Source organism: Epinephelus lanceolatus, chromosome 7 (assembly GCF_041903045.1).
Source record: "Epinephelus lanceolatus isolate andai-2023 chromosome 7, ASM4190304v1, whole genome shotgun sequence".
Lineage (NCBI taxonomy): Eukaryota > Metazoa > Chordata > Actinopteri > Perciformes > Serranidae > Epinephelus > Epinephelus lanceolatus.
Window position 1 is genome coordinate 37,602,113 of NC_135740.1, and position 12,724 is coordinate 37,614,836.

The 12,724-nt window shown below is 40.2% G+C and overlaps 1 protein-coding gene across 1 annotated transcript in view; it reads left to right on the top strand.

Annotated features, from left to right (window-relative positions):
• glrbb (glycine receptor, beta b) overlaps positions 1-12,724 on the top strand; it is a 46,514-nt gene that overhangs the window by 25,193 nt on the left and 8,597 nt on the right. The window contains exons 6-8 of the mRNA XM_033633691.2: positions 678-760; positions 1,314-1,454; positions 8,007-8,159. Of these exons, the coding sequence (XP_033489582.1) occupies positions 678-760; positions 1,314-1,454; positions 8,007-8,159 (377 nt within the window). The remainder of the gene's footprint in view (positions 1-677; positions 761-1,313; positions 1,455-8,006; positions 8,160-12,724) is intronic.

Here is a 12,724-nt window from a genome sequence, read left to right on the forward strand (position 1 = left end):
AATAAAAAATGGAATGAATGAAGTACAATGTGAAACAAAATTGATTTCAATGTCTTTATCAGGCTCAGCTTGCATAATGTAGATTTAAAAATGTGTACACAAGACTAAATACGTCATATAGTTTTAGGCTTAGTTGCATATGACTATTACTTGGAGACCCTAATTCTCCCTAATGTGATAATGTAATAATTTGTGTTGTTAATGCCCTGAAAATCTACAATAATTATTTTAGTCCTGTGTGCTTCTCTATCAGTCAGGGAAGGCTTGTTTCCCTTATTTGCGAGGATCCTCTGGCTTCTCTATATATCTTATTCTTTCTGGGTCAAGAATCATCGAGGCTGCGGGCTGCGAGAGTGAAATTTGGAAAGATAATGAGACTCTTGACATGCATAGCTTTTATTAAAAAACGTTTTATCTTCGAAGGGGCTCAGTGTGAACTAGTTGGGGCTACAGGTATATCTTGCACGCGGCTGTTCAATCCCCTCCTGAGGAAATCTTTGTGAATTTGTCTTTAATTTGGAGTGTAATGTAATTTGTTTTTCTCCTGCAAATGCACCTCTAACTTAAAAAACATAAGGGTAAACCCTGTAAGAACTCAAGGTAATACTAGTCTCATGCAAACAAGTGGACAAAATCAGAGCATAATGTGAAACTGAATTTTCTTCTTCCTCCTCCAGGTTGTCCGTCACCCTCTCATGTCCGCTGGACCTGACGTTGTTCCCCATGGACACACAGAGGTGTAAGATGCAACTTGAAAGCTGTAAGTTCTCCAGAAACAAACCACGTGCGTGCTCTGTAAACATGCTTTCAGCTGGACTTTAACTCATCTGCTCGTCGGTATTTGGGAGTTGGAAAATATTTGTTGTTTTTATAAAATAGTTGTTTTGGGCTAAATGAAAGCTTTTTGCTTGTGTTTAGGAGCCAATTTCAGCAGCAAACACTTAGAGAAGTGGAATAAATCATCATATTTTAAGGTTGTTGTGAAAGTCTCACAGCTAATTGAGCTTGACTGTGGTTATTGCATCTTGTTTACAAAGCAGTTTAGACTTGAATAAGCAAAATAACTTCAAGCCATTTCCCTCTAATGGCTAACTCGACTGCTGAGACGTATAGTTTTCTGCTACTCTGTGTGCATTTATTTTATATTTTTGTACTCTGATTGTATGTTTCTGTTTCTGAGCATGCTTAACATGCAAGCAGATATTGTGGGGAATATACTGTGTATGTATATATGCATTTGTGTAACCACGAGTGTGGTTTAGACAATGCACTTGTGTATTTGTGTGTTCACATTATGTACCTCTTCAATCCAGTTGGCTACACCACAGACGACCTGCAGTTTATGTGGCAGACAGGAGACCCAGTGCAGATGGACGCCATCGCTCTGCCACAGTTTGATATCAGACAAGAGGATATTGATTATGGGAACTGCACCAAATTCTATTCAGGAACAGGTACTGTCCTTGTCATGAATAATTTTTTTCTACATATTCTTAAACATAAAGGTACAAAAATGCTTATTAGTAGGGAGAGTAGATATTTAATCATCCAAAAATACTCCCAAAATAGCTCAATCTTCCTTTTGAATTTAAACATACTGCAAATTTTACAGCAAAGTGAAATTTTTACTTTACTTTCTCCAGCATTTCCATCAAAAAGAATGGGCCTCGTGTACAAACAGTGCAAACAAACCTTTTACGCACATATCTTGGATACATCAAAATGTTCTTACCTGATTTTTTTTCATACTCTGCGAACAAATTTAGAGCTGCCTCAGACCACAAGTACACACGAATGATGAAGGCATGGCTATCTTAGAAAATGTAAACACAAACTATTTAACTGAATGCACACCAAATTAAACACATGAAATTGACTCACTTTTATCCTCATCAATTATTGGCATGATAAATATATGTCATAAATATTCAACTACAATATAATCTACAATGTGACAAAGGCATAAATATGATTAGCAAGAAGGAAACAAACATAATTCTCAACGTATTATCAGTGACAGTTAGGCGGCAATTGGTTCGGTTCAATAACCAAGTTTCAAGTTTGTTTGCCCCCTAAGTGCGGTCCGTTTGGGCAGGTGTGAACACAGCAATCACACTCAGGTAGGTACAACAACCGGACGGAGACCTTCTTGAAGAGGTGGTCTCAGTCCTGGATCCGAACCAACTGGATCTGAACCAACTGCTGTCACATGACACATTGTTTGGGTTAAACATGAGCATGTTACAGTCCTGGAGGATTATTAATGTGCACCTCCTCCTGTACTGCCTTAATATGCACATTCAGCACATCCAATGCATCAAAACATTGTTTTCTAGTTGGAGCCGCACCTCGTTTTCAAACTGTGTGGTTTGACTAAAATGAACAATGACAGCAATATAGTCCACGATGAGCAGCGCTAAAATCAACCTGCGTAGTTGTCCCTCCATTGTGACATTAGAAAGTGTCACATTTATCTTGCAAGTGTACTCTTCGTCAACGTTTTGTTTACTTCCTGGATTTTTCCCACATGGAAATTCTGACCAATCAAGAGCAGCTTTCTCACACAAGGCATTTGATCTGGTCCACTTGTAAATGCTGCAGTGAGAGCACGAACCAACTCTAGGCAATTATACAACTTTGGGACAAGATTAGTCCCTGATTCAGACCAAAGGAGACGACTCTAGGTCTGAAAGCACCCTAAAAATGTCCTTTGACTTGTAGTCTCAGCTTTGCGGGGGTTCCGCGAGATCTCACTCAGATGACATTAATTTTTCATGCACACTGATTTTGTGTGCAAAGAACATTTCCACACGCATATTGGTGAACAAGGTCCATTGCCTTGAGTTAAACAAGGTTTTCACTTCAGTGTTGTTTGTCTCTGGGCAAATTCTGTTCTGTTTAGGCTCAAAGTTTCTACTGGTTAAAATTAAACTCTGAAAGTGTGTTAATGTGCCTGCTGCTTGCCCTGATTGTTATCAACTCACTCCTCTCTAGTAAGTTAACTTTGTCTGTCATAACATCTCACAAGGGTAGTATGTAGTCACTAGTCTGACTTTTCTCTGTGAGCTGTGTGGTGGTGGGCTGTCGCCATCACACTAACTGTTTTATAGATCCCTCAAAGAAATCAGTAGAGGATGATGGGTGTTTTTTTTGTTAAGGCAAGATTAGTCGATTGAAGGATGAAATCATAGCAGATCAGATCCTGAGCCGCAGCGAGCAAGCTTCACAACACATCATTACCTCTGCTTCTTATCTGACTATCTTATCTGAGGTGATGCTGTGTGACTTCTTTATTTTTATGGTAAGAGCCAAAAGATTATAACACCTCAATCTTCCTGCTTCAGTATGTTCGAGCAAATTCAATTTTAACACCTTAGTAAATAACAATATTGTGAAGATGAACTGAGGATTATTTTGCAGTGTTAGTCAGTCTTTTATACTAGAGAGCAAAGATGTGTAGGCACGACTGTGCAATCATACAGACAGCTGAAAGAGTGAAACGCATTAACTCATTTTGGAGTCCAGATAAATCAAAACTTTCCACAGTCATGTCAATATGTTACGTTCTTTTCCTCTCCAAGTGAACTGAACCACCAGAACAAAAATCACAGCTTATAATTACAGTCTAAAAGTAAAGACCTTTGTCATGGCAAACACTCTGACTTGCAGGACAAAAACAGGTGGAACTGATGTAATTAATTCTGATTATATCCCATTCAGGTGTGCCAGCATGCACAATCAGGAACCTGGCTCTAGCACAGGCGAATGGAGAGAAGTAAATGATAATTAAATTTGTTTCTCCTGTCTGACAAGTTCAAGTGTTTACTGTGGCAAAGCTCCAAATCAGAGTTATATCAGAATAACAGTTGTTTTGTGGGTAAAGTCTGAGCAAACCAACCTTGATAAAGCTGGGCAAGGACTGAGCTCATGGAAAAATAAAAACATAAAAACAAGAAGCAACACATTACAAATCAAAACTTGGCTTTTCAAATATAAGTTGAAAAGTTAAAGTTGCCCTGAGGAGTTTTGTGAACTGTTACTAGAGATCTAACAAAGGTGTTGAGAGTACTTTTTTGGGCTGCCCCTGACTAAGAATTTTCCTAGTCGACCAATAGTCGTCATTACGGACCATTAGTTGACTAGTCACCTGCATGTTTACGACATGAATTTAATTATTGATTAATATATTTTAGGCGGGGCAACACAATGGTTTGAGTTGAAGGTGTGAGAAAGAATAGTATCAGTAACATTGTTAACACTGTGCTACATTACAGAGAAATACAAAACCGTACTAATGAACCTTCATTAATATAGGCCTATATTTTATCTACAAGTGCACGTCACACACTGAGCGAGCCGCCTGTTACTGACGCTGTGGGCTAATGGGCATGTAGCTACTTCCATGTTTCAGATGATACGTCATGTTTGTAGTCGACCAATGAAGATGAGTTTACATTTCACCTTGGGTTCGTCCTTCACCTTCTCAAAATGATCCCACACTTTGGATTTCCTGCCCGACATGTTATTTACTAGCCTGTGGAATAACTACAGGTACCAGCCCTGGAAATTAGGGGCCGTACACATGCTGTGTCTTTAACTGCTTAAGAAATGCGAGGTCGAGAACTGGGCAATATTCTTGTACCTTATTTGTGCCAGCTTACAAGAGCATGGAAGCAGGTTGTGTCAAGAGTTAACAGTAGCCTTATAGCCTATTTACCTGAAATCCTGAGTGCAGAGCTGATCTTCTTCCAGGTGCTGTTTATAAGTGTGTAGACCTATCATCTGTGGGACAGATGTAAAGCTCTGGGTAGCCCTGCTCTAACATGATCAACTTTTCTGTATTTATCAGACTGAACATTTACTGAAGAAGGGAAAGATATCTGTCGGCTGTGATTGGTTTGTAACATGACTCCTGTCTGGCCTAAGGTTTTGATTTATTTGATTTATTTGATTTAATTTAATCTGAGAGATTCATGTTTTTGTTTTGTTTTTTCTATAACTAAGTGACCAATGAAATCTTGCTGACAAATGACCTTTCTGGTCAACTAACGTTTGGTGGACTATTAGGGGGCAGCTCTATTATTTGTCTTCTCATAAAACATTTGTAAAGCTCTATTTTTAATGTATTATATCATGCATTACATGTGTATCCACTGGCAGTCATTTTCTTCCATGCCTCTGTTGACACATTATTACATGTCTTGGTTAAAGCCACCATTGTCAATCAGCAGAATAGTTGAAGTCAAATGTATTCGGCTGTCCATCTCAACCTTTTAGTGTGTCTTGTTCTTGGATCGTCAGGAGGCCACTATTTGCATGAAAAATCTGATATACATTGTATAGTTTTACAAGTTTTGTGTGACTGTGTAGGTATTTCCAAGATGAATGAGTGAATATAGCGACGATGAACTCAGACATACTCAGACTAATGTACAACATGTCACTCTGACCTTTTTCCCAGGATGCTTGGAGGGCAGAAAAAAGTATTCCAATAATAAAATAGAAGAAAAACCACCAAAAAGGTGCTGGTACTGTGCCATACATGTATTCAGACCAGTGTGAGTACAAAACGACATTTGCAATGAAATGGAAAATCTCTATCAGCCAACAGAGCTGGTGTGACCTCAGTGCTCTCGCACTTGGGAGGCGCACTGCTGGCAATGAGTCAGCCTTTTAACGTGTTGCTGTGGCAACCTGGCCAGACACAAAGATCACCTCTGTGTACGACTGGTTCGAGCCTGCTCTGTGACACAGGCAGCCCTTATATGCCGTATAAAGCTCACCCAGAGATCCCCGGGCTAGTTAAATATTACTTCAGCCCATCCACTCTACCATCCCATTGGACCCACCGAGCAGCCTCAAAGAGGAGAAACACAACGTGGCTGCAGGAGGTCTGAAGTGTATTGATGCTTATTCCATACTGCTTTAATGAAGACCACATTTCCAGTCGAGATGGATCGGTCAGAATTGATCATTTACTAATGGAAACTGATGTTGTGCTGTTTGGAATGGTAATCTACTGTTGCCATCCACTAAAAATAGGAGCTAAGTGTTTGGCAGAGGACACATCTCGGTCTCCTACATATAAGGCATGTTCTGAATTGGAAGCAGGGCTTTTTAGGGTGCTGCCCTGAGTGCTCGAGCAGGTCACAGCTTTAACAAAGTTAGCTGAAATGATGTTAAAGTACTTTCTCTTTCTCTTCTCTTTGGCTTTCTCTGGTCCTAATGGTGCACGCAGCTGTGCTTTGCTTTGTGCCGGGGCAAAAAGAGGCAGATCAGATACAGGACTTAACCTGGCTGCTACCTTTCCTCTAAATGCCTGACACGGATTTAATAGACCAAGTCAGTAAAGGGCCATTTCTCTCACCTGCTCTGTTTCAATTAAGGGGCTGGATCCTCCTATGTTCACATCTCTGGACCAAATAATAGCCCAACATTTTTGAATGGGAAAAGATGGTGTGATGTTTTGGTCACATCAGGGGTTCTTACACATTTTTCATTTCAAAATTCTACATTTTTCCATTCTGCAAAGGAAGCTTGGTCATTTCGAGCAGCCAAGTCCAAAGACATATTCACGTCAGCCACCTTATAATTCCAAAGAGATAGTGGGAATTTCTAACAGCGACAATATCGCCCACTTGGTGAAAAGAACTACAAAATTTGATAATAATACAATGAATTCAGTCTATGGAAAACGAGCACTTTGTTTTTTATGGTGCGTTTCCTTTGAAATAGGAAGTTGGACAGGAGGTAATGGAGTTGGACAAGTTCCCAGTCAGATATTTCAACTGGAACACCCCTCTGAAGTAGGGTTGGCCAATATGGACAAAAACTCATATCTCGGTGTTTTCAGGCTGAATGGCGATACACGATATATATACACGATATATATCTCAGTATTTTCCATGAAATGGGCTACATGTTCAGTAGCAAGTTGCAAGCTGATCCATGGCTGAAGTCGCCTGTGTCTGTTCACAGCAGGGCAGGTAAAAGAAGTTTACCTGTTGGAGGTGAGCTGTTTGCAGAGGTGCAGGAAGAGCCTGTGGTCTGCAGCTCTTCATCTCACTGTTCTGATTTTACTCTTCCTCCCTGCTGTATTATAAGACTTTATTGAAGAAAAGCTGCCAATAAAGTTTAGCTGATTCGGTTATAAATATATTGTAATTCCTGTAGAGTTTTTAAAATAAAAGTCCCCTGTTATTTTGTTATGTAAAAACTTTTATTGTGAAGCACCAAAATAAGGAAATGTTGAGTTTCGAGCAGCAACTTCACACAACTTCTGATACAGCTAATAGCGAACATGAAACAGTAAAATAAAAATGATATCTAAAGTAAAAACAGGACGCAGGAGAGAAACTAAAGTCCAAACCACAGAGATTCAGTTCGAAGCTACAAAAGTACAGAGAGCTGTACACAGAGACTTTTAAAACGCCTTTCTCTTTGGTCTCCTGCAGACAGAGGTGAGTTCAGTGTCACAACACACACCGCTTGTTTGAGGGGGAGAAGCAGGGTCATCGAGGGTTCCCTGCGGTAGACGAGACGTCCCCGCTACCCACTTGAGGGCGGGGGGCCTGGCTTTTGGACTATGTCTCTGGCGTTGCTCGGCATACCACAGCGCGTCTTAACTGTATAGAAACTGAAATCGGCATGGCCAAACGTTAGAGTGGAAAAGGCCCACAGTATTGTACGTGTGCTACTGCAGTCATTTCATTCATCTCACAGACTGATTTGGAATAGCACGTGCAGCATATAAACCGATGTCACACTGTAGACTAACTAAAAAACCGGTACTGTCTTGGTTTTCTGACGTGTATATGTAACGTCATTCCCAGCTTAGACTTCCGAGGTGCCTGAAATGCAGCATAAATCTGGTTGGAACACAGTTATCTTGTGTGTGTGATGTCAGTGTACTCTGCCTGCTTCCCGTTTTTGAATTTTAAGGCAAGCTGTGTTTCCTACTGAAGTTATTTTAATCATATCTGACCCTTCTCTTCTTCCTCATGCAGGGTACTACACTTGTGTGGAGGTTATCTTCACCCTAAGGCGACAGGTTGGCTTCTACATGATGGGCGTTTACGCCCCCACGCTGCTCATCGTAGTCCTTTCCTGGCTGTCCTTCTGGATCAACCCTGATGCGAGTGCCGCCAGGGTGCCTTTGGGTACGGATTATTTGATCAATTCCACCACCTTCCACTGACATTTACCAATACACACGATGTGTAAATATTCCTCGTGCTGTTTAACCAGGGTGGAGTGCACAGTTGGACGCTAGATCAGAAAGCCGGGTGGGTGAGAGTGTTATCAAGGTAATTAGGTGTGAAAATTCAGGCTGTAAAAAGCCATGGGGGAAAAATGTAGTTGATCAAATAAAACTCTCCCATAGGATTTATATGTTTTTAGGAATCACTGACATTGTGGCCCCAATCATCTCCATCGTGACAACATCAATCACTTTGACACCATGAAGGACTTTATCTATCAAGCATGGTGCCGTGTCCACTGTTGTTCTATATGTGATAAATCACTGAATATAGCTGTAATTGACAGATGGGACCCACCGCAGTCGGCTTTCGGCAAGTTAGTGCTTTTAAGCAGCACTTATCTAGTGTACAGGGTACACTGTGGCAGATCTATAGACCAGTGGTTCTCAAACAGGTGTCCGGGGACCCCCAGGGGTCCTTGAGGGAGTTCCAGGGGGTCCCCAGAAAAACTAAGAATAGTTTATTTTCACAATTTAACTATTCGGCTATAGAAGAAAGCCCAGTGTGAGCAAGAGTTGTAAGAGTGACTATTCTGATCATAGGTTTCACTTCCTTTATTGTTCCCTCCTTAACTGTAGGTGACAACTAATAAATTCTGATTGAAGAACTAAAATTGTTTCAGATGGAGGTCCCTGAAGCCAAATCTTATGAAATGGGGAACTAATTTGTATCAGTTTAGAGGTGCTTGACACGAAAAAGGTCGAGAACCACTGCTATAGGTGACATGGGCAGTCACAAGGGAGCAGACCAGAGGGATAGGCACAAATATATATGTAAAATAAATTTAAGTAAGAGCAGCACAAAAAAAGAAGAAAGAAGATGACAAAATTAGCAAATTTGTATATACCATATTCTGTTATTGTCAATTATTATTATTGTTGGTGTGTTGAATCAACACCTTACCTACGCCATAGCCTGACATGCACCTCCCCAGACATGTAACTACACGTCACAGTGATGCAGACCTCCTGTCTGTTTTTTGTAAGTTGAAACCATTTTCCTCAGTGGAAACAAAGCTTTTATTTACTTTAATTTCACAGATAAGAAACAATAAATTGTGAACACAATACAAAATAGCACCTAAAGTCTTGTGTGTGATTTATCCTGGCTTCACATGAGTACAGGAAATCTCCACTAGTCACTAGGCTAATTTATACAATGTAAAATGCCATAGGCTTGTGCTAATAATGTTAGCATGTTGTATTTGTTCGGAAAACGTGTTTAATATAAGACAGTTGTTTTGTTGGTGAACCTTGTGAGTTGTAATGGAGTCAAATTTTGTAAGGTTACCTTTGTTAAGCGTTGATGTTGTCCCTGGCTTCATATGAGTAGAGGAAATCTCCGTTAGCTGCTAGTCTAATTTATACAATGTAAAATGTCATAGGCTTGTGCTAATAATGTTAGCATGTTGTATTCGTGGGGAAAATGTGTCCAGATAAATACAAATACTTTGCCTGTGAATGCTGCGACTTATAGTGAAGCTGATTTGTGTACTTGTGTTTGAAATTCTCTCTATTAAGCCACGTTTAATTTGTTTATTGGATGTGTTTTGAATCAGGGAAAGTCTGCCTAGGGCACCGAATATGCTATGTCTGGCACTCCCTAGCGGGGATTTTAGCCCACGTTTAAGTACAAAATCTGCAGTTTTTGCTGAATGGGCCAACTAAAAGGTTTTTTTTAATCATTGGAAAGAAGCCAGTGCTAATAGATTTGATTCCCATGTCTGTCATTGATCTGCAGACACACTCAATCACTTCAAATTACCTAAATACCTTAAATCTAAAATATCACCCCACATTCCGTTTTCATTGTCAGCCACTTTCCCTGTTGAACTGTGTCTAACCACACTGCCAAAATGTAACAACACTTAGTAAATCTTTGGCTACTCAATACAACTCAGGTTTAAAATATACAGGTGCAAGGCTTTGCTAATGGCAGGAAAGAAGTACGGGCTCTTGTGTGTTTCTGCTAAATCTTTATGTTAATCAGTGTGGGCAACTAGAGTTTTTCAGGAGACACTCAGCTGGCCAAAGGAGCTACACCTGATCCCTATTAACCCAAATTAATGAAGGGGTGTGCTGCGGCGCAGGAGGTGCAAGGCTGTTTTGCTAAACCCGAGAAGCACACAATGTGTCTAACCTGAAGAAGGTCCAGTCAGATTAGTAGTCTGTTAGCCTGAGCCCTGAGGGGATGAAAGAATGGTTCAGTACTGCTGGTGCTTAATTTATGTTGTGTTTTTGTTTATGCACTGAATAAATCACAGGCAGGAAACAGATGAGCTATCTCTAGTGTCCCTCTCGCTCACAGTGCTGGTTGTTGGCTCAGTCCTAGTTTCACCTGCATGATAAGAAAAGGGGCAGAAACTCTCAAACTAGGTTCAGACACTGTGTTTGGCCCTAATGGAGGACTTATATGAGGTCACCGCTTATTTAAGTGGTGACCTCACCTTTATGAAGCACACTCTTCCCATCACATCTTCATTGTTCACCATTTTCTTAATGTCTTTCTGCAGCCATGAATATTTCCAGTGTTATAGGTCACCAAAAAAGTATCCCATTATATTATTCTAGCATGTCTTAAAGGTCCAGTGTGTAGGATTAAGGAGGATATGTCGACAGAAATGTAATGTCATATATAAAGTATGTTTTCTTTAGTGTATAATCACCTCAAAATATGACTTGTTGTGTTCTCGTAATATTAGAATGAGCTGTTTATATCTACACAGGGAGCAGGTCTTGTTTATGGAGATCGCCATGTTTCACCTTGGCCATCATAATTAGCAGACCCTCTGCAACAAGCAGCGCTGGAAACTGCTTTATTCAGTGTTTATACTGTTTTAAATCACTGAGATCGTTTGTCTTGGAGAGGAAGAGACCTGGCTGCTACCTTTCCTCTAAATGTCTAACATGGATTTAATAGACCTCGTCAGTATAGTGCCATTTCTCTCACCTGCTCTTTTCCCCTTAAGGTGCTAGATCCTCCTTAGTTCACATTCCTAGACCAAATAACAGACCAACATCTTTGAATTGACAAATATTTCCCATGCTGTATTCAGACTGTCATTCAAGATTCCTTCATACTTTTCATTTAAAAAAATCTTTGTCCATGCTGTTTAGGAACCCTGGTACTTTCGAGCAGCCAAGTCGCAAAAAAATGTTCACGTCATCTTGTAAATTTATATATTTTGCCGGATATTTAATACTCTATTGTTCTAAAACTGGGCCCAGTGAGTGACCTGGTTGTTCTGGTTGTTACTGGTTGTGAATCATTAAAAATCTGGTTACTGTTCTTAGTGTTACTGTAATTTGAAGCATTCTCTGACACAAGAATTTCCTTTGGGATAAATTAAGTTCTATTGAATTGAATTAAATCCCCCACTTGGTGAAAAGACCTACAACATCTGATAATATACAATGATTTCAACTTATTAAAAAGATCTAGATGCTTGTTTTTTTTTGTGATGCGTTCATTCCCTTTGAACTGGGAAGTCGGAATTTCCAAGTTCAGTTAGATATTTTAACTGGAACACTTTTATATCTCGACACAGAAAGTCTGAAGAACCTCACCTACCCTGTCCTCAAATTCCAAGTTGGCACATCCACGCATCAACAGCAGTGAAAGCTGTAGTAATATACTGTTTACTGTATACTTGAGGACTCCTGTCTTATTTGTGTCTCCTTAAGTTGTACACACAGTACTGTCCAACTATCTGTTGACATGTGCTATGATGTTTTTAATACCGCATAATACATTGTTATTAACTGCTATTGCTAAAAATGTCTATCAATGTCAGACAAACACCGTTTTTTTTACATGAACCTGCTTTATTCAGTGTTTATACCAGTTGAAATTACCTGGTCTGTTTGTTTTGTAGAGGAGGAGACCTCTGCAGATAATTCAGCTCCCAGTAAAACCCTCCTAACAACAAACACTGAAGGAATTCTAACCAGGAGCAGTTTCAGCCTGTTGCAATCTGCAGTCCTCATCAGTATCCCCCTAACTCATACACACTGGACCTTTAATGTATTTGCAAATGCTTTATACATATTATTATCTTCCCTATACATGCAGGCTGACACTGCACATGGTAGAACTGACATGCAATATCAACAATTCAGACAAAGCTTGTGTTTACGGGAAAAAATGTCCATTCCACTCCTTACTTTCTCCTCCTCCATTCTTTAACCTGTGTGTAATATGTCAGTGTCACCCACACACAGTATCACACGGGCACGTCTGTGTGTGCAGGGCTGCATGGATAAGATTATCCATTGTTATCCCTCTCCAGTCATCCGCTGTCTCCTTTTCCTCCATCCTCCCTCCAGTTGTTTATCACCACTTTCATCCCATCATCACTCCAACTCCTCCTGGAAGCCTCCTCTGACTCCTCTCTAAATGGGATCAGTCCAGGTCAGTCAACATTTAGGTGTGGGACTAGGCTCATTTGATGCTCTTCACTCTCT